Source organism: Hemibagrus wyckioides, linkage group LG15 (genome assembly GCF_019097595.1).
Source record: "Hemibagrus wyckioides isolate EC202008001 linkage group LG15, SWU_Hwy_1.0, whole genome shotgun sequence".
In the NCBI taxonomy this organism is placed as follows: Eukaryota; Metazoa; Chordata; class Actinopteri; order Siluriformes; family Bagridae; genus Hemibagrus; species Hemibagrus wyckioides.
The window spans coordinates 16,069,588-16,094,423 of NC_080724.1; the positions used below are offsets into that span (position 1 = coordinate 16,069,588).

The 24,836-nt window shown below is 39.7% G+C and overlaps 1 protein-coding gene across 3 annotated transcripts; it reads left to right on the top strand.

Moving 5' to 3' along the window:
* Positions 1 to 119: 119 nt before the first annotated feature.
* Positions 120 to 24,758, top strand: ccdc187 (coiled-coil domain containing 187). 3 transcript variants are annotated; one of them, XM_058409572.1, is made up of 13 exons: positions 120 to 378; positions 2,101 to 2,241; positions 11,593 to 11,655; positions 13,070 to 13,199; positions 13,593 to 13,683; positions 18,025 to 18,103; positions 19,215 to 20,369; positions 20,905 to 21,014; positions 21,270 to 21,347; positions 21,424 to 21,558; positions 23,440 to 23,534; positions 23,612 to 23,700; positions 23,776 to 24,758. In XM_058409572.1, the coding sequence occupies exons 2-13, from the start codon at positions 2,193 to 2,195 to the stop codon at positions 23,928 to 23,930; spliced, it is 2,229 nt and encodes a 742-aa protein (XP_058265555.1). In that variant the 5' UTR covers positions 120 to 378; positions 2,101 to 2,192; the 3' UTR covers positions 23,931 to 24,758. The 3 variants fall into 3 exon arrangements, with proteins under 3 accessions (XP_058265555.1, XP_058265558.1, XP_058265556.1); XM_058409575.1 differs by lacking the exon at positions 19,215 to 20,369 and having other exon boundaries at positions 126 to 378; XM_058409573.1 differs by lacking the exons at positions 120 to 378; positions 2,101 to 2,241 and adding an exon at positions 4,860 to 4,994.
* The last annotated feature ends 78 nt before the right edge of the window (positions 24,759 to 24,836 follow it).

The window sequence follows — 24,836 nt, forward strand, 5'->3', positions numbered from 1 at the left end:
GTTATTGTACATTGTTTGAATACTAATGGAATTCAATAAGTGGCTTTAGGTGTGTGTGTGTGTGTGTGTGTGTGTGTGTGTGTGTGTGTGTGTGTGTGTGGGTGGCAGGCAATGGATACGCCTGAAGTTTGTCCTCGCTGGCTTTCCATCCCTCAGACAGCTCGGCTTCAGAGCCACAAACAGGGAGGAATTTCCATCAACACGACCGGAGCCGTGAGTCTCACTGAGGTCTCTGTATCGCATTTCCACTTCTGATTAAAACACAAACACACACGTGGAGTAACACAGTTCAGCCGGTGTCGATAAATCAACAACTTTACTTGAGATATTCAACAAGTAGGACTGCTCTCTCAGCAGCTCGAACAAAAGTTGTTCCAGGTAAGACGTTTTTTGATCACCTTTTGTTTACACCGAATTGCAGTGTGATGTGGTTTAGAAAGTCCCTTCGGGTCAGATCATGGTCAACAAACATGATAGAAGAAAAGAAACAATTATTAGCTGCTGTTGTAGAAAACGAGAGCCATTTCCTTGGGAATGCGGAATCACCTTTGTGTGTGTTTGTATATTGTGGCTTGTGCTTGTGTCACACTCTTATTGCTATTTTTCTTTTGGTATCTGATCTCAAAATGGGTTTCTATTACTTTTTGTTTGCTGACAAGCCAAATTTGCTCATTTTTGTGTCATTCCTGTAGAGCTTGTCAATTTGTGAATGTTGTTAAATGTCCACCCTGGGACTGCTTGTGCTCGTGAGCGCGCGCACTCACTCTCTCTCACACACACACACACTTACAGACACACACAGACACACACACACTAGAGTAGTGTCTAATTAAGTCCAATTAAAGGTGTGGTATTGAAAACAAAATCTGCAAATTAAAATACCTGTACACCTTATCAATTATGCAATTATCCAATCAGCCGATTATGAGCTTACACAGAAATGAAACCCCAAAAAAACATCTTGTAGGCAGAAGATCTGCAGGGTGAAACACCTTGTTGATGAGAGAGCTCAGAGAAGAATGACCAGACTGGTTTGAGCTGACCGGAATACCTCAAATCGGCACTCTTTGCAACCGTGGTGAGACGAAAAACATCAGACTTTGAGGTGACTGGACTACGCTAAAAGTGGACTACATGAAGTTCCTCTCCTGTCAGCCATGAACAAGAATATGAGGCTATCGTGGACATAGACTCCCGGAAATTAGACAGGTAGATAGATAGCCAAAAAAAAAAAAAGACCCGGTGAAATTTTTTTCCTAATCTTTAACAGTCCTGCTTTTGGTGAGTCTCTGCCCATGATGGCCTTGGCAGACAGGAGATGAACACAATGTGGTCTCCAGCTGATGTAGACCCATTCAGCTCAACATGTGATGTTTTGTGCATGCTAAGATGCTTTTCTGATCAGCACGGTTGTAAAGAGTGATTATATGAGTTCCTATAGTCCTCCTGGCAGCTCAAAACAATCTGGCGATTTTCCTCTGTCCTTTCTTATCAACAAGGCTTTTTCCACTCACAGAACCATTCTGAACTCTAGAGAGCTTTGTAGGAAATTCCCAAGAGATCAGTAGTTTCTGAAACACTCTAACCAGCCCATCTGGCACCAATCATCATGCCACTGTTGACATCTCCGAGATCACACTTTTCCCCCCATTGTTCGGGGAAAGCTTCTTACAGAGACGAGGCTCATTCTTCATCATTCTGATGTAACTGCACTTTTAAAGGAAAGGTTTTTTCCGAGGTTAAAAACTTTGTTTTGATCATATTTAAGTTGTTGTTTTTCCCATGTTGCGTTGGCTTATGTTTTGAATTGCTGGGTTGTTGTCTGGTACACCCATGTTACCTTCTATTTTATGGCGATAACTTTTAAAAATAAAGGTCCACTTTCCTTTTTTCTCCCCACCCACAAACCATAGTGGGTGCAATCCTTTACCCTTGGGTATAACCTGTATGTCTATTTTTGCTCTCCTTAAAGCTTAAACGATCACCAGGTTTCGTTGAAATGGTGTCTTTGGAATAAATTCACATTCTCAGTAGAAATTGTTTGGGTAAAAATTTTACTGCAAAGATATTTTGTGACTATTTTGTATGTCTTCTTCATAGCTTCTTCCTGTGGAGTGCGTTTGCAGTGCGAACCCTACTCCTTCAGGCACCTGGGCTTTGAGCAGAACGTGTTTCTGTGGCCATGAGGAATCATGGCGGAGCTGGAGGTGGATCAGTCTAACCTGCCGCCGGTTCAGGAGGGTAAGATTAATGCCGTGCCTGTTTTATTACTCCCTCTATGTCACTGATAAGGCTCAGTGAGCAGCCAAGTTCCTCTTCTATTGCACAGGGTGATTTACTTTCTAGATATCTCACTCGGCAGTCATAACTGTAGGGCAGCGTCACATGGACAGGACTGATAAGAGTGAGGAATCTGATGGACGTTCCAGATGCCTTCGTGTTGACTCGCTTTAAATTAAAGCTTTCCATGTCCACGGTATTCTTCAGAGAGCAATCTGCTCTTAAGTGTTTAAACTTAGAGTTAAAGTGTTGTATGTTTTTCTTGGCTTGTCACCCAGTGTGTGGAGTAAATTATGTTAAACCTAAATGTATGTACAATGTTCTTATTGTGTGGGGTTTGCAGTTAAACAAGCACTGAATGGGAAATCAAGCCTCCAGTAGGATACAGTGCATCATTATAAATTTACATTCTCAGTGATATACACACTTGTCTTTCTCACTCTTGTGTGACTGTGTTTCCTCTCCCTTTAGATATGTTTTGGACGTCAAATACTCTGATATAAGAGCTTGAGCATAATTTATTTGGCTTTCACATCCTGTTTACATGATTTCATGATGTATGGCTTTCCCATTTTCTCTCTCTCTACCTCTCTCCCTACTTCTCCTTCTCTCTGCCCTCCATGTCCCCCGTTCTATAGAATTATCTCACTGTATTTCCAATGGTGGCTTATTGCTTGTTATGTTAGTTTCGGTCTGGTGGCTGTCCTGATATAGAATGGCACGACTGGTGGGATTTTAGGCCTAAGAGGAAAAGCAGCTCTCTTCCTTCTGACCTCTGACTGCTTCCCTGTCAATCATCCTTATCCTCTATCCGCTCAGACGCCTATAACCAGACAGATATATTTATATCCTCCTGCTGGGGCTAACCATGCTAAAGCTGGGTGGAGGAGGTGGAGGGGGCTGTGGGGAAACAAAGATTTAGTGTCAAACAGAAGCTCCTTCACTATCCTTTTATTTTCCCATGTGTGTTTTTTTTTCTTCCTATATCCAGTCAGCCACTTGGAACGAATGTCACTGTTTAAGAGTCAGGATAAAAGTTTTGAGCTGTCATCTCTTTCTTAAGGTTTGAGGGAAACGGGTTTCCAAAAAAAATTAAAAATTGACACGTTCTCCTTAAACACTGAGGCAAGAATTGAACATCTTTCCTTCTTCCACAATAACTTGTACAGGAAATCTAACAGTGGCTGTATAAGCAAGTTTACTCCAAATGGGATTTCTGCAAGGATAATATGGCACAAATATTCTCTGTTAAAAAAATGCAGGGGATGGAGACTGAGCTATTATTTTGACGTCATGTTTCGCTCTGCCTGAAACTGCAAAGGCAGAATGGACTGTGAAAGCATGCCCATGCAAATTTTAAAGCTTAAACAAATTCTTGCATTAGCTTCATCCGGACAGAATTACACCATTTCACCATGTGGCGTTAATAATAACATTTTGAGATGAACAGTCCATGCTCAGTACAAGTGAGTTTATGTATAAAATATTTTTCATAATTAAACATGGTCACATCTTATTCTTTATACTTCCTGCTTTTATTATATTTAATTATTTGACAGCTTTAAGCACCTTTAATTTACCCACATTGTCATGTTCTACTGAATTTTCGATATTGGAAGTGTTAAGTATGGATATGTGTGTAAGTGGTTATATACAGTCAGCATTAGCTGTCCAGCACCAGAGGAAATCACAGGGGTGTCAGTTTATACACCACTATTCAGTTAGACTCACTACAGATTTATTTGTGTAACACTCTTAACATTGGACATGGTCACAAAGGAATTTTGTAGAAATATAAAAACTATAGAGTTATAGTGATTTATAATATAGTGATTTATAATTATCTTACAACTGGGCAGGGGAAAAAATGTGATTCTTCAATGTTATCAGGAAAAGAGGAAAGAAAAAATGGCCCAATATGGATGCATATTAGTTAGTTAAGTTGTCTTTATTTGTCACATATATATCACTGCACAGTGAAATTCTTTCTTCACATATCCCATCCTTGGGGGCTGGGGTCAGAGCGCAGGGTCAACCATGATACAGTGCCCCTGAAGCAGGGTGTGTTAGGGGCCTTGCTCACAGGTCCACCTTGCTGGTGCTGGAGCTTGAACCATGATCTTTCCAGTCAACAACCCAGAGCCATAAGCACTTGAGCTACCACCGCCCCAATCACAGTATGTGAATCAATCCCTTAATCACGTTGTAGTATGTTATAATAACTAATAGTCTGTCAGTCATCTTACCAAACCGCACCAGCTGGTTCACCAAAAGGTCTGTAAATTCACACAGCCTTGCTAAAGTTTAATGGTGTAGCATAGACTGGTCTCACTTTTACTTTCATTTATTTGACAGATGCCTTCATCCAAAGAGTGTGTATTTCTGCATTTGTACTGGAATGCACATAAGGCCTGACTCGTCTCAGTGTAACGTGAGTCTCTCTATGGGCTGGACTCAAAAACTACTAAAACTAGTTAGTCTGCTAGCGAGCCACACCCTCATTTTTTTTTTTTGCCAGTCTACAGTACATGACGCTCTGCTTGTACCTGCAGTAACTCTTCAAAACGTGACCTGATCCCTCAGATCTGAGCTGACCCAGGAGCAAGAAAAGGCTTTGAATTCTGTTCTCCAGCAGGTTGCTGATCAAGATAAGAAAGATTATGTTAACATGAGGGACATCAGTGCGCAGGATCGTGTTCATTTGGTTTATTTAGGTCAGTGTCTTACTTTAGCTGACTTAAAGGTGTGACAGTGTAATTATACACTTTAATATAGACTATAGAATAGAGTACTGAGAGAAGGGACGACTTTATAGAGCCATAGTCTGCTCCTGATGTAATCTCTGGTGATGAAGCATCATGTTGGAACCTGCAAGAAATATATTTGGCTAAGGTTTTCTCTTATTGAACGTAAAGACATGACAGCATGTAGCGGTGTTATAGGCTTTATACTGAACTTTACTGGTTTCACACATTCCTTATTCTTACTGCTGATTCTGGACAAATGGTTCAAATGGATTAACGCACATAATAAAAAAGTTGTGTAATAGTTCACCCAACAGCCAGACTGTGAGAAGATTCGGAAAAGAGTACGGAGAAGTGTATCAAGGGGTTTTACACTTAAAGAGAAGTATATAGACCAGTTCAAGTTGTGTTGAGCTTAAACACGCATTTAAAATTGTGGGGGTTTTTTGTTTGTTTGTTTTGTGTGTTTTTTTTGGGGGGGGTGAAGTCAGTAGTAGGAAGGTTTTTTCCTTTCCCAATTCTTTTGAGACACACTTCCCTGCTCATTTGATGCACAAGTTCACGTCATCATGCATGTCAGCGCCTCTGTAATTTTCTGTGAACTTACCCTGCTTACCCTTTAACCATTTCTAATACATTCACACGCATCCAACTGACAATAATCCAAACAGAGTTGACTGTATTGAGTATTGTCCAGATGAGACTTTTCCTTCATTTTCCTTGTTTTTCTAACCACAAACACCCTCAGCAGCTGTGCATGAGTTGAGTTTCTGATGCCTGTTTAACCACAGCAAGGTTTTGTCTAACAGTTGATAATCTTATCATGTTTTATAGAACCCTGGATGCAAAGGGATTGTTTTGTCCTTTTTCTTTATGATAACAGTAGTCTAGACAAAAACAGAACGCAGACAGTGTTGGAGACCGATGAAAAGGTTCGAGACGTCAGCAAAAAAAAAGCCACAAACATGTCAGAGCAGTGAATTTCACTGACACAGCGAGGTTTCAGAACATTTCCACATGAAATTTTGTGAGCACAGGAACTACTTTTAAAATGTTCACTTGTGTATTTTATTCATATTTGACCATATGTAGTTTTTTTCAAATCTGTACTTTTGTGTTTATTCATGTCTATAACATATGATGGTTTTGTGATGGCCGTTAAGTCTCCCACCAAAGTTTCTCTGTTTAAAGACAAGTTTTTAAAGACTTCATTATCCTCCAGAGGTCAAGCAGCACATGCAAATTAACTCCCTGACCCGTAGCTCGTCTCAGCTGTGAGACATTTTGTTAGCAAGCTTGCGTGCAAATGTCCCGTCCATAACGCTGGAACTGCCCACCTCATCTGATGAGACTGGTGTTCACCAAGGCTGAATGAGGCATGAGGATCGGACAGTAATCACGGAACGAGAGGAAAATATTAACCCTTTCCGACCTGAATTATGGTCCAGTGATGGAAAAAAATTAAAGAATGTTATTTTCCTACCTGGAATACACCAGGTCAGTATAAAAAATTAAAATATCAATTAATTGATTTTCTAAAATGGACAGTGGGTCATAACAGATGTAAAAATAATGCAATTTGAACTGAATTTCTTGGTTTGTTTTTTGAACAGTTCTTGTGGTAGTTTTTTAGAAATAGCATAAATTCAATCAGGGTCATAAATTAAAAGAGCCAATTATGTAAATATGCAAATAACGTACATTTAGTTTAGCGGAATTTACTTATTCATATAATCCGGGTTTAGTTATTGTGTGTGTGTGTGTGTGTGTGTGTGTGTGTGTAACACAACAAACAATTCTGTATAATTATATATATAACTTAAACTTAAAGTTCCCCCATGAGCAAGTAGCAAGGAAAATCTCCCTAAGATGATATGAGGAAGAAGCTTTGAGACTCAAAAGGAAACCCTCATCTGGGTGAATCCCGGCTAGAGCAATCAAATACAATTTCTCTTCTACAACTGTATACTAAACAGCGCTAATTGTGTTAACAGGAGCTTGCTTATGAGCGTCAGAGTCATTTCAGAATTTCGGAAATCTGTTTTAGTGGACTGATGTTATAAACTGTTTAGAGATGGAGGCTTGAGTGCAGATTGTTCACAGTAATAACAGTTCTGAGGTTAATTCCTCCACTTCCCTTTTCTAGTGGAGTGGAAAATCTGGAAACTTTTACTGATTTATATTGTGTGTGTGTGTGTGTGAGGACTTTTGGTGGCAGAAGTTGTGTGTAAGCGTATCTGTCTATCCGTGGTATTCTATTGTGCAGCAGGTGGGATAGGGTCCAGAGTCAATTTATCTTATTGGACAGGTTTGTAGAAATCAAGATATCCATTACTGCTTGAGTACTGTACAGACGGATGAAATTATCGGGGCTCTCTGGGACACCGGATTAGACATTTGAACCCCTGGGCCTTTGTGCCAAAGATAGGATTTCTACCAACTGCACAGGTCAAAGGTGACAGTAAAACAGATTTGTCTCCAGCACATCGTAAGCAGAGTAGAGGGACGTAGGTTGGAGGCTGCGTGATTTTTGTAGCTTATAAAAACACCTCATTATCTGTAGATAAAGAATTAGTCTGTAATTGAATCATGATTTGATTTTCTTATTTTGTGTCTTTGGTTTGAAGATAAATAATGAATAATAGCTTTTTATGTTCTGAGTAAGAACCACAGGCTTCGTGCAGTTGGATGGTAGATGTGTGATTTGCATGATTTGGCTCTTGTTTACATGAATTAAGGATCTGGAGTTTATTCTTCACTATATTCTGCTCTATAACCTGTAAAGCCAACGTGACTGAGTGTCTGATTACAGACTGCCAGCATTGGAGCGCCCAGTTTTATTTAGGATTGAGGATTTAGCTGCTTTTTCGATTACAGGGTGTGTGTGTGTGTGTGTGTGTGCGCCATGTGCTAAATCACAGAGTTTCTTATAACTGTCTGGTTTTAGAAGGGCAGAGTAGGAAGTCGGTGTGTTTAATTTGTGGCCGGCTGCGGGACGGCCACTGTTTATGAGTCTGTATCCGAGAATAGATCTGTGTGAGGATACCGTGGTACAGTCCAATTGTCATCCATCACAACATATCTGTTTTGAATTAGGATTGCAAAAGGTCCAGCAGTTCAAGCAGGCAGAGGCTAAGATCTGGTTATGAATTTCTCTGTTTTAGTTTCTTTACTTGGTTGTGATTTAATATCGCAACTGAGTGATGAGTTTCTATAATGAAAGATGAATTCCTTCTTTTGGATGTGAAAAAGAAGTGTGCTATGTGGCCTGCTATCAGAATTAGACGTCTTGTCTGAGAAGACACAACAGGTTATGGGGAGATTATCAGTTAAGATTTCAGTTCATTTTGTCAGATAGTAACGACACAAAACACCATCATACCAACAGATTAAAATACAGAGTAACTCGGCCAGATGTGTAGCATAATTATAGGTTTCATCTACGTCCATTTTCCCTTGAATGGTTTTCTGCTCATTCACACACAATGCCATTTGTTTGCTTGCTGATGGTGGCTGCAGCAGCGCTTTAGTGTTTTAGTCTGTCCAGTTCTCTTAACACATCTTCAGTACATTCTGCTTAAATATATCAACTTCCACTTTCGTGCTGATAACACCGTCAGTTCCTTTGTACCCGTCATCTCGAAGATCTCCAACTAGCCAAGCCATTTCCAGTTAACTGATTGTTCATGGAAAATGATAAGTGAGAAAAGAAGCTGGTTTGTTTCAAGGAACTAGCAGTGAAAGGACCTTTATTCCTTCTTAATCCTGTTTCATTTACATTTATACCATTTGGCAGATGCTCTTATCCAGAGCGACTTACATTTAACTCGTTCATACAACTGAGCAGCTGAGGATTAAGGGCATTAAGGACCTCCCTGACCTTTCGATCAGTAGTAATCACGATGCTACCACTTCCCACCAACTGCACTGGCACTGTCCCCCCCTGTGACATCAGATTGGCCGACAAACACTAACTTTTCCCAGGAATAACAAAAATGAATCAAAGATTTTGTCCAATAATCACAAAAAAACGTCAGAGCTTCGGTTTAAACATATTTAATGTGTTTCAAGTATGCTATTGGATAGGTGAGACTCCTCATTCTCCATAAAGGAATCTAGAAATTTCTCTAGAAAATAGAAACCATCACTTCTGGTGTAGTAAAACCTGTAAGTAAAATTGCTTAAGTGTATATAAGTATATGTTTTAGGTAGTTGGTCTGCCTTTACCGGAGATGCTGTACTTGCTGTTCTCTTGTGTGCTTGTTTAGGCAACTAATGCTTCACAAATACGTTTTGATGAAATCAGGACTTTGGAAAAGAGACACCTGGACATTGACATGGCACTCTTTATCTGCCTTTGCTGTGTTTCTGATTCGTCGGACCTGGTGATCACTAATTTGAGCACTTTTGTTGTCTGACTTGCGGTTGTGGTTGACGACACAAGGGAGACGAATTCCTTCCCAGTTGCCTCAAAACCTCAACTGTTTAAACTTTATTTAACTTTAATCGCTGTATTTTGTTGGTGTAATTTTATGCAGTTTGCCTTCTAGGCTATTAAACATGTAAAGGAAGAAGAAAAAAAAACATGTTGTGAGATTATCAGCGGCTCAGTTTGTTGCTTGTGTGATATTTGTGGTCTTGAAAATTATGTCTTTTTCCCTGGAAAACTGTGTTTCTTAGCAGGAGCTGTGTGTGTCTAAAAGTAGAAGTAGCTATAGTTGGGAAGTTTGGAAAGAAATTCATCACAATAAAGTATAAAGATTTCAGTTCAGTTTCACATTCCGTTCTACAAATGCCATTTTAGGTTCTTTATTAAACAGTTAGCTAATGATGATAAACCTAAATGGCCTGTACATTTGTATTGTGTTTGAAATGTTCAGTGTTTTGAGTCATTCGTGAACCTTCACACACACTGAAACTTTCACATCTGGATGATAATGTGGCTTAGGGTCTTTTTATCTTCATCTGCCTACCATTCACACCAGCGGGATGCCCAAACTCGTAAATCTTTCTTCTTACTGTTTCCGAATGAAAATCAGCGTCACAGTGAACCACACACTTTGCTATCTGTTGCAGATCTGTTCCTAGTTACATGTGATCATATTAATGAGGTAGTCTACTTTATTTATATATCCGTTTTTTGAGATATTTACATGCGCTCATTTGACAAACCATTTTCTCTTAAGCTACCTAACCATCGCCAGAAAACCAGTTCAAGCACCGAGGTGTTAAAGCTGCCAAGAAGTGCTACACGACTAAAAGTTTTCCACTGAGAAGGTGCCAAAACTTAGTGTGTGACCCTATTGTTTTCACTGCAGAAACCGTTTTTGTTCCAGCAGCAAAACAATACTGGTCTGGAAACAAACACTAAAACATGTAAGCAAGTATTTTGTGGACATTTCTTTTTGTGTCATATGTGAAAAAGAGTTGCGAAATATAAATGGCTAGTCACTAAGAAAATGGGTCACAGGAGGATAGAAGGATGGACAATATGACATTTTTGTGGATTTTTTAAAAAAATTTTCTAAACAGTACACAATATACACCGATCAGGCATAACATTATGAGCAGTGAGAGGTGAATTAAATAACACTGATGATCTCCTCATCATGGCACCTGTTAGTGGGTGGGATATATGAGGCAGCAAGTGAACATTTTGTCGTCAAAGTTGATGTGTTAGAAGCAGGAAAAATGGACAAGCGTAAGGATTTGAGCGAGTTTGACAAGGGCCAGATTGTGATGGCTAGACCACTGGATCAGAGCATCTCCAAAACTGCAGCTCTTGTGGGGTGTTCCCGGTCTGCAGTGGTCAGTATCTATCAAAAGTGGTCCAAGGAAGGAACGGGCGACAGGGTCATGGGCGGCTGAGGCTCTTTGATGCACGTGGGGAGCGAAGGCTGGCCCGTGTGATCCGATCCAACAGACGAGCTACTGGTGCTCAAATTGCTGAAGAAGTTAATGCTGGTTCTGATAGAAAGGTGTCAGAATACACAGTGCAGGACGGGTCAGGGCTGTTTTGGCAGCAAAAGGGGGACCAACACAGTATTAAGCAGGTGGTCATAATGTTATGCCTGATTGGTGTATATCACACATTAACTTCTGACTTCTGTCAATACACTAGTGTTGTGTTTTAAAGACATAACTTAATATTATACTTTTGTTTGTAATTTCATTTGTTGAAGATGTTCATATCCAAACACTTCCCTTACTTCCCTTTACTTATATCCTGGATATGAAAGTGTATCACACACAACTCTAAGAGGAATAAGACGCGATTTGACCGTCTGTTTCCAGTTAAACATTTCTGTAAGTTACTTTTCCGTGTCTTTCAAACAATCATAATGTGAAATCCTGAGGTGAAAAAGTCTGTGCTAAATTATCGCCGTTTCTCATGAAGGCGAAGGGTTGAAGGAGAGTCCAGATGACACTTGTGAAGTGTGAAGAACAGATGGCGAGATGAAGTGTCCGCTTAACCTCAACTATTCACTTTGTAATTTATTTACATGTGCTGTTGTTTTCCTCCTCCTTGCTCTCTTTTTGAGACCAGTTTTTGTTTCTGTTCCTATAGTGTCCCAGTATTTCTCAGTGCTGGAGGATGGAGCATTGGCACATAACCTACAGGAGCAAGAAAGTAAGGCCTGTAATGTTCTGGGACTCTTTGTGATTTTCTGTGACTCTCTGTGGTTCTCTTTGACTCTGTGCAGTTCTCTTTTACTCTCTGTGGTTCTCTTTGACTCTCTGTGACTCTCTCTGGTTCTCTTTGACTCTCTGTGACTCTCTCTGGTTCTCTTTGTCTCTCTGTGACTCTCTCTGGTTCTCTTTGTCTCTCTGGTTCTCTGTGACTCACTTTGTGTCTCTCTGTTTCTCTGTGGCTCTCATTGTGTCTCTTTGGTTTTCTGTGGTTCTCTGTGACTCTCATTGTGTCTCTTTTGGTTTTCTGTGGTTCTCTGTGACTCTCTGTGGTTCTCCGTCTTCCTTTGTGTCTCTAACCTCTCTCCTCTCACATTCGTGGAGTGCTGTACTTCACTGTTTCCAGTTGAAGCTTCAAAATAGCATTGTCACAATTTAAAAGCCAGGCTCCTGACATCATGCCTCATTTAGTTATTATAATAATATTGTGTAATGTTTGTACCAGCTCTCACACCATTTTTAGTCTTGTGGAGGAGAAAAATGGTGGTTGGTGTGGCATATAATTATTGCCAAAATGTTTCTGTGAAGCCCTTTTAAGAGCACAGCAGGTATAAAACAGATGGAAAATTGTAAAAAATAGAAGATTGGAAGATTTCAGTCACAGCGCAGACATGTTGACCTTTGCAGAGATAAAAATAAGCTGCTTTTATCTTTACAGGATTGACAAGTCACACCAGTAATGTTAAACAAACTTTACAAATTTGACTCCTTGTTAGGATTCCAGCCTTTTCACTTCCTGTGTCATTTCAGTGATAGCAGTCTGTTCAAAATCAATGTGTTTCTATGATTCTGCTACATCCTCTGCTAAATGAGGATTTTTGTGCTAGTTCATAGATCTAATCGAGTCTTTCCCAAACTTCTACACAGAGACACCTCCCAAAGCTCCCCCTGTAATGGTGTTTTTGGTATATTTGAATAGATGCATGGTATAATTTAGTACAGTAATGTTCAGTTAGGGTTGGCAGTACACACAGTGTATTTAGAGTTCCTGATTGCTGGGTTAGGTGTGGGAGCTGTGAAAAGGCAAAAATGTGGTCTGTCTTGTGCTGAGCTCCACTGTAGTTGATGAATCTGGGCATTAGTATTTATGAAAATAAAAAGACAATTGATATAGCTTTATTTATAATAGCAATGTTGAAATGAAAATGAAAATAATAACTTATAAAAATTGAAGACAATTGATTCAGTGTTTGCAACGTCAAATACAAAAAGGTATTAACTATGAAAAGTATTCAAGTAGAAACCGATGAAGCTAAGTTACGCAAAAACTAAAGTGTGCTTTTGCTAAATTGCATCATTTTCTGAATTTGTTTTGCCAGTCCTTGGTAATAAAATGACTCATCTGTGTGTTACAGTTGAACAGTACTACAATTCCAATGTACAGAGGAACCAACTTGTTCGGAAAGACATCTCTGTAGCCAAGAGGCTGCAAAATGAGGAGCAACAAAGAGCTCAAGTGCTTCATGAGCAAGCCACTCGTCAACTGTGAGCACAAACACACACACACACACGTCATTTAAACACTAGACAAGAGTTGAGTCATTTCATGCTTCTTTTTTTATCTCTTTACGTAATATGGAGATGCTCCAGAAGCGGATAGATGATGTTGATCTATATTAATGTCCTAATATTTTTTGTGCAAGTTCTGGGTGTAATGTCCTTTGTAACAAATTCACCTTAGACAGTGTTGAGCTGTCAGCAGATGTAATTCTGCACACTGTACTAATATAATGTCCAAAAGATCATTTTCAGATGTATAAAATCTGACAGGCAATAGCTGAGGATGTTTCATGTGTAGTCCATAAACAAATTAAAAATAAAGTCTCTTGAGGGGGAAAAAGCTGTCTTACTGATTTGTGTGAAAATCTTCTGGCTCAGGGAAGAGCTGGACTCAGAGTATGCCCAAAGGATTCAAGAGGAGATCCAGCGTGCTGCTGAAGAACAGAGGAAAAGGGAAGAAGAAGATGAGGTACAGCAAAACTTTAATTTAAGCAGACCGCACATTACACAATGAAATGCACATATTTCCCAATCACTGACTAATCCAGGGGCTCTCCCTGCCCTCAGATATCAACGCTTTGCAGAACAGAGAATCCTCGCTGTCTGAGCGTTTTAATCTTATTTCCCTTTTTTTACGTTTCCAAGCAAAATCGCTGCGAAGCCACAAAGTCCCATGATAGATAACTGTCCTTTTTATTGTCATGACAAAGCAGGATTTGGGAATGTTTCATACAGAAATAGTGTGCGGTTTGTGAGTATTATCTGCACACGCTCATCTAGTGCACACACCCCTATAGCCACCAAACAACTGAATGCAAGTCTTACACTATGAGCAGGCCTGAACTTCTGAGATTTAGAAAGTTGTATAATCTGCCCAAAGCTGAAATGAATAGGATCAAGCAGGGATCTGTAATTAAATATCGCTGCAAACACTGAAACAGCAGTACAACAGAATTAAAGGTGACCTGAGACGACAAACCCTGCCTCTAAAAAACAAGCAATTCCTTAGAGAAAGAAAGGATTTCTAGCCAAAATAGGGTTTTTCTTCGATAACTATATTTGGCGCTTCTACTTTAAGAAACCGTATGTACTGTATAAATAAAGTGTAAATGTTTGGTTTACTCTTTCATCTTATCTTTATTCACGGGTCATGTTTTATCAGGAGGCAGTTTAATGAAAAGATTCTGACCTTAGTTTCCCCAGTTTATACAAGTAGAATTCTGTGATTGGTTTCTTCGCAAAATCGTACTGACTTATTATCACTTTTTAAATCGGTACACTTTCAAAGCATCCTGAAGCATTCTTCAGTTTCCATTTGACTCTAATGGTCTAATATTGTCATCTTCATGTACCTGAAGTGGGATCAGATTCGCTTTTGACGCCACGGATGAGTGTGTCTGCTTTCATATTCTCTGTAACATCGAGGACGCGTTTTATGCTCGTGTTTATTATTCCATCTTCCGTCTTTTTCTTTCCCTCCAGTCTCTCACTGCCGAGACAAATATGTTTCTTCTTTAAATCATGGTGTCTTAAAAAAGTATCTCCGGAAAAACAGCGCCTGAAGCCAGAGACAGTGTAATGTTGTAGCTGTGAAGATTTCAGTGTAAAGCAGACGGTGTATGGAATTATTATGGGGCAATAAACACATCAGCTGCTTGGGTACTGAATCACAGAGGTTTCCCGAAAGATATGAAATCAGATTTCGTTACATCTCAGATTTAATTGAGGTGTCGATCTTTATCTGGTCGGTTTCTGTCTTGAACTGACTTGTCTAATTTGAAATTCCAGCATTACAAAAGGTCTATATTTAACGTGTACACACTTGCTGAAAGAATTTAGTGCTGGTTGTTTCTCGACTGCTTATTGTGGATGGTTTATTGAAGATTATTGTCCCCGATAGGCCAGCATATGGTGGGTAGAATCATTCTGATGCGTTAATTATAGATATTTATACCCTGCTGTGTTGTGTTAATTAAAGCTCCTGTTCCAACTGGAGGTGTCATCTAAACACCATGCTGCTCATGTGCCTGCTGCCCTTGCCGGCTGAGTCATGAGTACAGGGGAACATTGCTGTTTCAGCATACAGTGCACATGCAGCAGGGTTAATTGTTTTAAAATACAAAACTTTAAATGCTTCTCTGTGGAGGTAGGCTTGGCATACCTGCTTCTGCTGTGAGTCTAATCCCATGAATCTTAAATCTGTGCACAGCGGGATTGCGCTCCAGTGCATATTTAAAGGCTGTTTGTAATGCAGTATTAACAGTCACTTTTAAAATGATGGAAAGCCAAACTGAGGCACATCCTGAAAGGAAAACAGCTCCTACAGTAGATCTCAGCACAATGACAGGCTTGGCCAGCTCACAGCTTTTTCTTTTCCAGTTTTCCGTTGCATCGGCGCAGACTGTGCTCGAAAAACAACACGGCTGGCTGTCTGGCATTGTTCAGAGAACAGCAGCACGACCATTTCTGCCCATTTTCTATGCCACTCGCTTCTTACTGAGAGACCTCATGCATGTCTTAAAGGAATGCTCCTGTGTGTTTTCATCTAAAGTCGATCGACTTCATCTATACCGTCTGTGATAAACATTTAGAAGAAAGAAACAAGTTTCTCTGTTATTGACTGAAGAATCAAAGATTTTCCAAAGCTTTCTAAAACATATAATGGAACTCTAATTTTTAGAGAGTGAATCATCAAACACATGAATCATTTACTTTAAAACATGTAGGCTTTTATGAATGTGTAAGCCAAAGTTAGTTGAAAAGTAAGGTGTAAAACTAAATTCAAGGGTAAGCTGTTATCGGAAATTAAACACCAAAGAGGATGTGTTTTGCATCCTGATGTGAAGTCTCCGTTACCACCCAAAGCTTATTATTTTACTATTTTCCAGTTTTAGAAATTTTGTACTAAATGAAATTCTGGCAATAAAAATCATACATTTTATTAATGTTTTGGAACATCCACAAACCAAAAAATGTTTTCCGAAGCGGAAAAAGAAATAGTTTTACCCCTGACTCTTACAGAATGCTGACACTTGAAATAATCATACAGTCATCTTCAGTAAACTAGTTATCATGGTCAGTCACAGTGGATATATATATATACATATACATATATATATATATATATATATATAGATATATATATATATATATATATATATATATACATATACATATATATATATATATATATATATAGATAGATAGATAGATAGATAGATAGACAGATAGACAGACATGCTGGCTTCACAATTATGTTGAAGAAAGCATGTTGTAGACTTCACCCTCATTGTTTGGTATGTGTCGTATGTTGTCAGTTCTCTGGCATGGATGTTTGGTATGTTGTCGGAGAACTGACTTGGGTGGGACTTAGGAAAGTTTTACTTATTTATTTTATTTTATTTTATTTTATTTTATTTTATTTTATTTTATTTTATTTTATTTTATTTTATTTTATTTTATTTTATTAAATGTTGAACTATCTGAGATTGTTTTCTCATCTATTGTGGCAGTTCTGTTAGCTTTACTATTGTTAATTTTTTATATATATATTTACAATTTTTTTTTCTAATTTTATATTATAGTTTTAATTGTCTAATGGGCTAATCCTGCATTTATTTATAACTCCTTATTGTAAGTTAATTTAATGAATATCCCACTTTGCCCAGTAAAACTTGTAATTTTATTAATTAATTAATTTATTTATTTATTTTTTATTTTTTGTCATTCATGATCTTAAGAGTTATGTAAAATATCTGCTGAACTATTTCTCCCATATACTACACTGACATCTTGTGGGCATGTTGTAGATTTTAGCTAATATTTCCTGCATGGTATTTGTGGCATGTGTAAAAAAAATAAATAAATGCAGAATTTGTAATGCTCCTGCTCTTTTAGATGAAAGGTTTTAAAATGTACGAAGTACCATTTGTATAAAAGGTAACGTAGACATGTATATAGTGAAAGCCATACATGAAGTTACCTGGTTTAACAGCTTTACACAAACAGAACTTATTAAAAGTGTGCCAAATTTCCATTGTCTAGAAACTTTTGTGGAAAAAGACATCTCTGTAGGTTTCTGGCACACACTAATTCTCTAGAGATCTGGAAGGTGTGTGTAAGTGTGAGTGGGTGAATACACACATAATAGCACCTTCATTAGAAAATTGATTTAATTTGCATTTCAGGGAATTAACATTTTTGTACTGTGTTTTTTTTTTTTTTTTTTTTGACTGTAAATGTAGAAGTCTGATGGAAATTTAGGGGGAAGTCCTAACCGTTAACTTAATTACCTCACATAAACACCTCCATATATACCACCATGCTCATTGTGTGGTTCATAACCTGTTGTTTAGTACAGCAATGTGCTTGAGGCAGCTTCATGGTGGGCTTGAAGTGCAAGGCTTGCAAAGGCTCCGACCCTTTCATGATTATGTGTGGAAATTCCACTGCTGACGTCGCTGCGCTACCCTCATGCGTAGGCTGATGTGATGTGCTGTCTGTCGCGTGGGTGAAGCGTATTTTTTTACAGTAGCAACCACAGGTTCAGCTAAACGGTTTCTTTTCAGAGAGGTCGTAGATAACTATGTAAGGTGACATGTACTGTGGTTAATGCTTTGCTATTATAGAGCTGTACTGTGTTAATATAATAATATAAGGCTCGACACACTACCAGAGGACAAAACCAAAACAACACGCATACTATATGTGAACTATATAAGATTATAAGTTTGGTTGGCTCTAGTATGAATTGGGTTAGTTTAGTCGTTAGTCATTTGCCCCCCCCCCACCCCCTTTTTTATTTTTACAGGAAATAGCAAAACAAATACAGGAAGAGGAAGAGCGATACATCAGACAGAGGAGCAGCTGCCAGAGGACTGATGCTAGAGGTATAACTGCTGCTTTGTATTTCCTCTGTGTTGGCTGTACTAACTATCAGTCATTTGTTGACTCCGTGCTGAAAGGTCTGTGGGACATGGCAGTCTGCCCTGTTACATCATGGGCAATAATGACTTTGATGTGGTTCCTCGATAAGACTCCTGTAGTCTTAATAATGCAATAGTCAGACGAGAAATGTGTGTGCATACACTCGTGCTGGCCTTCATACTGAATGAACCGAACCCACACATTGCCAGAGTTTTCTAAGGTCTCCCACATGTGACCCCTCCTCCACTCCTTTCTGCCTCACTTCCAATCAGAAGTTCTCCACCAGACCAAAGCAGATTAAAGGGTAATTCACAAGCCCCAGCATTCACAGAATCGAGCAGTCTAATTACTTCACCCTCATTTACTGTAACTCCATAGTGATTCACCAAGTGAGTAACACGTTTGTCATTCATGGCTGCCAAAGAATGCAGTGTTGCTTAATGAAACGTGACTTTTTCACACCACTTTCAATTCATTCATAACCGTTGGAACGTTTCCACATCTCAAGACCTTCCAAATCCAGTGCTTTAACTGAAAGGCCGTTAAATATGTACGAGAATGAAACCAAAACACTGCGTATAAGTATCATTAAAAAGTTCACAACTCTCACCATTATTAAAAGGACTGCATGTCTGAAAAGGTAGCACCCTTTTAATAGAGCAGATAAGGTTAATGGAAAACAAGTCCTTTGTAATGAGAGTCTTAAATGAAAAAAGAAATCTAACTCTTTTGACCCTAATGAGGGTCACAACCTTTTGGTTATGTCTTAAAGTAAAAAAAATTGACAGTGCTCTTGTTGGAACTGTCTAGGTTCTTTATATTTGTAACCAAGTCCTTTTATGCTGTGCAGATGTGCTAACATCCTACCATTTTTCTTCTGCATTCTTCCTTGACACAACCCACATTTACTGACTTTCATAAGACAAGTTTGTCCTTTTATTGTCACACCCAAAATTAAAGCCCTGTAAAGTCATAGATGTAATGTGTTGCATACCCTGTGCTTACTTTCTTAACCACTAACCACCTCCACCCTTACTGTCCTGCCTTGTGTTTGCATGTTTTTCTCAACAAAAGAGAACGGCAGCACCGTCAGGTCACCAAACACACTTCAGCCTAATCGGCCCCTCTCCAGTGAAGAGGATGAGTTGGTCTGGCAGGGCCGGGCGCGCTCTCCCTCTCCTTCCACCTCAGACTATGACGCTGACCACTGTGAACACAGGAGGCCTTTAAATAGGGAATATGCAGACAATGCTGAGCAGAGACATCAGCCAGTGCGTGAGTTGCCTCTCAGGAGACGATCGGGACAAAGTCGCAGTAGCTTTGCCAGCCAGAGCAGCACATCCGGGCATCTTTTGGGAGGATGGGGAGACGTTGTCCAGCTCATAAAGAATGACCTGAGTGAGCAGGGCTATCTCAGTTACAGTTCTGAAGACGAACTCTTTGAGCCTGTCTATAAACTGGAAAGAATCCTGAGCCAGCGCCAGCAGGCGTCGGATCGGCGTGGTGTGCAAGGGGCAAGAGTGTCTCGTCACAGCAGTATGAGAGAGGGAAACAGCCGAACATGGCAGGGAGTGGGCCAGATGGAAAGAGGTAGGCACTCAGTGTGCAAGGACAGCGAAAGTGTTAGATCAGAGAGACTTTACAGCAATAGTGACTGGAAATCAGGGGATGGACAAAGACGTGTACGCTTTCAGGATGAACAGAAGCGTCATAACTTTCACATTAACGGTCACAGAGCACTTGAGGAAAACCATGCTGGGAAAAGGGAACTAAGAAGCTGTACTGTGAGACCCTATCAAGGTGATGTTCAGGTAGAGAGAAGAACATCACTGGGTAAAGTAAACAGACCTTACAGACATGAGTGGAGTAATGGAGTGAGGAATTCCATGTCACAGGAGATAAGGGAGGAAGAGGAAGATTGTGGAAGGCTCAGAAAAGGAGGAAGGTGGGAGGGGGGCAGCTGCAGGGTTCGAGCAGAGCACAGGCCACGTGCACACTCTCTCAGGGAGGAGAGGAGGCAGGAGGGGAGAGAGAGCAGGCGGTACCGTGGAGAACCTAGCAGGAGACGCGTGAGGAGTGAGCGATGGCAGGGTAATCAGGAGGACAGGTCGAGTACTGAAGAAGAAGAGGTGGACAGGGAAAGGGAGAGAAGAAGGGTGGAGACCCAAGCGCCAAGGCACCTCCAGCGCAGCCTCAGTGCCTCTCGCAGAGGGCGCTCTCCTGGAGCAGGTAACCAAGTTCTGCCTGCCTGAGGGCTGCGATGCTCTCTCTTTACCTGCTCATTTCTCTTAATCACCTCCAAGATCTGCCCGGTCCTTTTGGCCCCTGTGTGCTTGGGGGTTCCTTGATCTTTTACTAATTTGCTTTATAATTAATAAGTGACTATTTTCCTTTATCCTCTTCTTTTCTTTGGACGTCGACTTTCTTTTCGGTACAAATTCCACCTTGGAAGGTTACCCTGTGTGATCTCTAGACCCTTCTATGTTTTTGTTTTGGTAATAGACTTTCATCATATGTTTGTTAGAGGGGACTTTGTGTGATCTTGGGTTTAAGGTCATGATTGGACCTGTGGGAGAAAAAAAAACACATGCCTCCTACTTCATTCTTAGTATTTATCTGACATCATGCAGAATCCCCCCACTTTGAGCCCCGTGTGTGTCTTAAGATGACATGCTGCAGGTGGTGGGCAGTAAAAGCTTCTAAGTCTCAATTTCACACCTATCACCCATTCTTTCTGCCTTTGACTCAACTCTTTCCCACACAGGACCGAGGGTAAACAGGCCCTCTCTGGATTTGGGTGAACTTAGGCAGGTCCTACAGGATGAAGAACTCGCCCGCAGGCTACAGGCAGAGGAAGAGGAGTTGCTCAGAGGGGTAAAAAAAATAATAATAATGAATTAATAGTTTATTTTAAAAAATCTTTAATACTTAATTAAAAATAACCTACAGCTTAATTATCCTTTGCTCATTTGTTCATGTACTGCTTTTCCTCTGAACACTTCTCTGTAAAGTATTAGGTCAATCTAACACGCCCTGGCTTGTATTTGACCCACATCCTCATTTTATAAAATGTGTTTACACGGATTTTCATTTCATTATGGTCATTTTAATCATTGTTTTTATCACCAGGGACTTGCATCTGCTTCTCCTTTAGAGAGATCTTACCCAAAAGGAGACTTCACAGTAGCACAGGTTGCTCAGGATGAGGTGGGCAAGTTCTAAGATGCATGTGTCGAGCTAGACAATTTGTGAATCATTGCTAATTATGATGACATTTTTACAGGAGATTGCTCGCTTCATGCAGAAGCAAGAGGTAAAGGCTCAGCTGCGGTCTCGAGAGCTAGAAGATTGTGGCTCTGGGCGAGGGTACAAAGAAATGAGTCATGTGTATGATGGCGCCGAGGCCTATGATGGACAGGTAACAGAAGAGTTAGACATCACAAAGCCAGTGTAACCCTCTGTAATTACAAGTGCATAGTTTCATAATAGTCAACTGGTATTATGGGTTTTATTTTTGAATTAGCTTTGGATATTAAAGGAACTGTTCCCTCATCCTTACCCTAAAGGTTATAGCATGACAAACTATACCATTAATAACAGGTAACACATAGCAACTTGTTCTGTTTACTGACAATAAAAGTGAAAATGGGAAGTGAAGATTTATTTAGTACGCAGTACAGGAAGTTTAACCATCTCTATTTATTTATAGTAATATACTGGTTCTCAGTGCTGCAGTAACCCTGCAGTGTACTCGCACTAGCCTTTAGAAGTCCTTACCTTCACCTTGATATACACGCTTACACTGTGAGAAGTCTACTTTATGAGCTTCTTTCTTTTTTGTATTGCTTTTTTTTTATTTTCATTTTTCCTCCATACGGGCACCTGCAGACTTGCATTTAACCTTTCACTTCTTTTATTTCACAATAGTTTTTTTGTACGGAAGTTTCAGGTTTCATGCATCATTTTATAGGCCCTCATTTGCTAAATGAGGACAGAATTTACAAATAAATTTAGAAAAAATTCTTCACACATATAGACTGCTTTAAAGGTATAAAATCTTGCGACGTAGACCCTGGGGTGGGATGTTGGGTTTTTCTGTCTTACAAAATACCAGCTGGTAGCAAAACAAATGGATCTTTTATAGAGGGATAAATCCAGCCGGTGCCAGTGTCAGCAGGGACCCAAGCAACACTGTGGGAATCAGTCATTTAAGTGAAAATAGACCATGCCCAGTAAATACATAAATACATAGGCTTTCATTTTGTTCAGCAGAATTCCAACATTTCCCACATCTTTCCCAATTTCCTGTGATACATAATCTAGTTTACTAACAGAAATAGCTATTAAGTTGCGGCCAGATTGATGTCTGGAACTGATAAGCTATTTTAAGCCCCTTGGTTAGTTAATTACAGGGCACTTCACACACAACATACAACACACACATTAAACACATATTCTTTCATTCATTCACACATAGTGTAGGCAATACCAGCATGTTTTGGGAGGTTGGAAGAAACCCAAGAATTCTAACAAACCCGCACAGGAAGACAAATATAATGTGGCATCAAAGCAGACTGATCTCGGACACTGTGCAATTTGGCAAGCATGAAAGTCACTGTGGGATATGTTACTGCTTGCACAATCAGTTTGCCTTTTAGTCTGTTATTGACATGTTGCTTTCCAAACCTCTGACATAATTCATACCTTTAAAGGAGCCATGAGTATTCTGATTATAAATGATACTTGATGTGCTTTAGTGGTTTAAATAATCGTCTGATTTAAGACGGAAATGTTCGTCATTGAATTGGTCTCTGCTTTGTTTTTGTACTCCTTTTAGAATAATGTCCGGCAGCCAGAAATATCTTGCTCATGGCCAGCATGAACTGTATTTTCTTAGAGTGCCTTGACCGAGAGATCAGGAACAGATGCCAAGTTTTACATAGAGTTCTCTGTAAGCTGTAGGGACTATTATAATCTCCGGTATATAAAATTGGATTCGGGAGACGTTAATAATTCGGTCCACTGTGCAAAGGGGATTGCTGGCCAGCAGTTTGTTTTTTTATGAGGATGATTTGATAAACAATGCCAACCATCAACCAGTCAGATTTTAGCTGGCATTTTGACAGGCCTGGAACTGGTCTACTGCCATAATTGATTGAATAGTATGTTGTTCACTGAACTGATAAGACAGCTGTTTCTGCAATAAATACTTTCGGTTATATGAAAATGAAATTGTCCATCGTATTTTAAGGATTAACTTAGAACTAATGAAGTAATAGTGATATTTTGTTATTTCCAGATGCCGAGAGAGAGACTGAACTCAGAGGGGCTTATGTCTCCTGGTGATGAGTGCTTTCCAGAACACCAACCCCCAAGTCCAGTCACTTTGGAAGTGTAAGTCACTATTTGTCTGTCATTCCCATCTGTATCATCGATTAATGATGACGAATGTACTGCTTTTGTCTGCGTAGGCTGCAGCATCCCTTCAGGAATATCGCTGAGGAACTGGATCCAACCTTTCAAAGGAAAGAGAACGTGCAAGCACTACACAGTATTTCTGGTAATGGTTTTTTTTGTCGTTGTTCTCATCCAGCGTTACTAGATTTAGAGTAAATAAATCATACTGTGTTTCCAGGCACCGGCCAAATCCAGACGACGACGCAGGCATGCTCAAGTGAAGAGCCCACGTTTGTGGCACCAACTAAGCGGCATAATGACAAGACCGTACGTGCGAAGTCCAAGGAGAAAAAGGAGAACTCTAAATCAAAAGAGAACTGTAAACAGCAGTGATGCCAGTTACCTGGTGCTGTTAGTTGTGTTATTACTGAACACACCGACAAGGACAGTTGAACACTCCAACAGATAATATGCAGGGGCAATATCACAGTGATTCATTTTACTTTCTTTTTTTTTTACTTTTACTTTTGCTTTCCTTGAAAGGGTTGGGGCAAGGTTACTCTTCAGATATTGCCACCGTCAGTATGACAAAAAGGGCTACTTACCTTTTGTCTCTAGGGGTACTGGGAATAAACCAGTCTGCTTTAGTGTCATTCATGTTTTCGTTTTTAGCACATTATGCAGCTGGTGAAGGCACTGATATAGGCCCTAGGGCTCTGAGTGTCTGGGAAATCAGACACAACATTTTTCTGAATTCACACTACATACATTTTCAGTGTAGCAAAAATAAAACTAGAAATTAAAATGCTATTGCAAACGAAATTGTTGATCCAGCTCCGTCTCAGCCGTGTTATCAGTTCCCCTTGTGCTTCCTGTCTGTCTTGATCTACACTGTAAATGCAGCTTAGTCTACATTTTTGGTTCCGTCTGACGTTTGAACTGATATATGGTGTAGTATGTACACTACTGTTTGATAAGGTTGCCCTTTTATTGTGCTCCTGTCGCACTATACCACCTGTAACCCTCATCAAATATCGTTCGGTGTAGGAATAGCGAACTGTTTTTCAATCATGTTACTGCCTGGAGCTGTTTGGTGAATCATGGACCGCTACACTAAGTTATTAAAAAACACACACATATATATATATATATATAAAGAATTTGTGCTTTTTTTAATTCATTGTTGACTTTTGGTCTACAGTAAACCATTTTACTTTCAAATAGCAGTTACTGGAATTTCCCATTTACTGCTCATGAATATACTTTACATCACAATAAGGTACATAATTACTTTTTGTT

Bases quoted from the DNA above. Each gene is read 5' to 3' on its own strand.
- ccdc187 (XM_058409572.1), top strand. From the start codon at position 2,193: ATGGCGGAGCTGGAGGTGGATCAGTCTAACCTGCCGCCGGTTCAGGAG. The intron at 11,656-13,069 runs GTAAGGCCTGTA...TGTGTGTTACAG, and splicing joins TAACCTACAGGAGCAAGAAA to TTGAACAGTACTACAATTCC. The intron at 23,535-23,611 runs GTAAGTCACTAT...TTGTCTGCGTAG, and splicing joins AGTCCAGTCACTTTGGAAGT to GCTGCAGCATCCCTTCAGGA.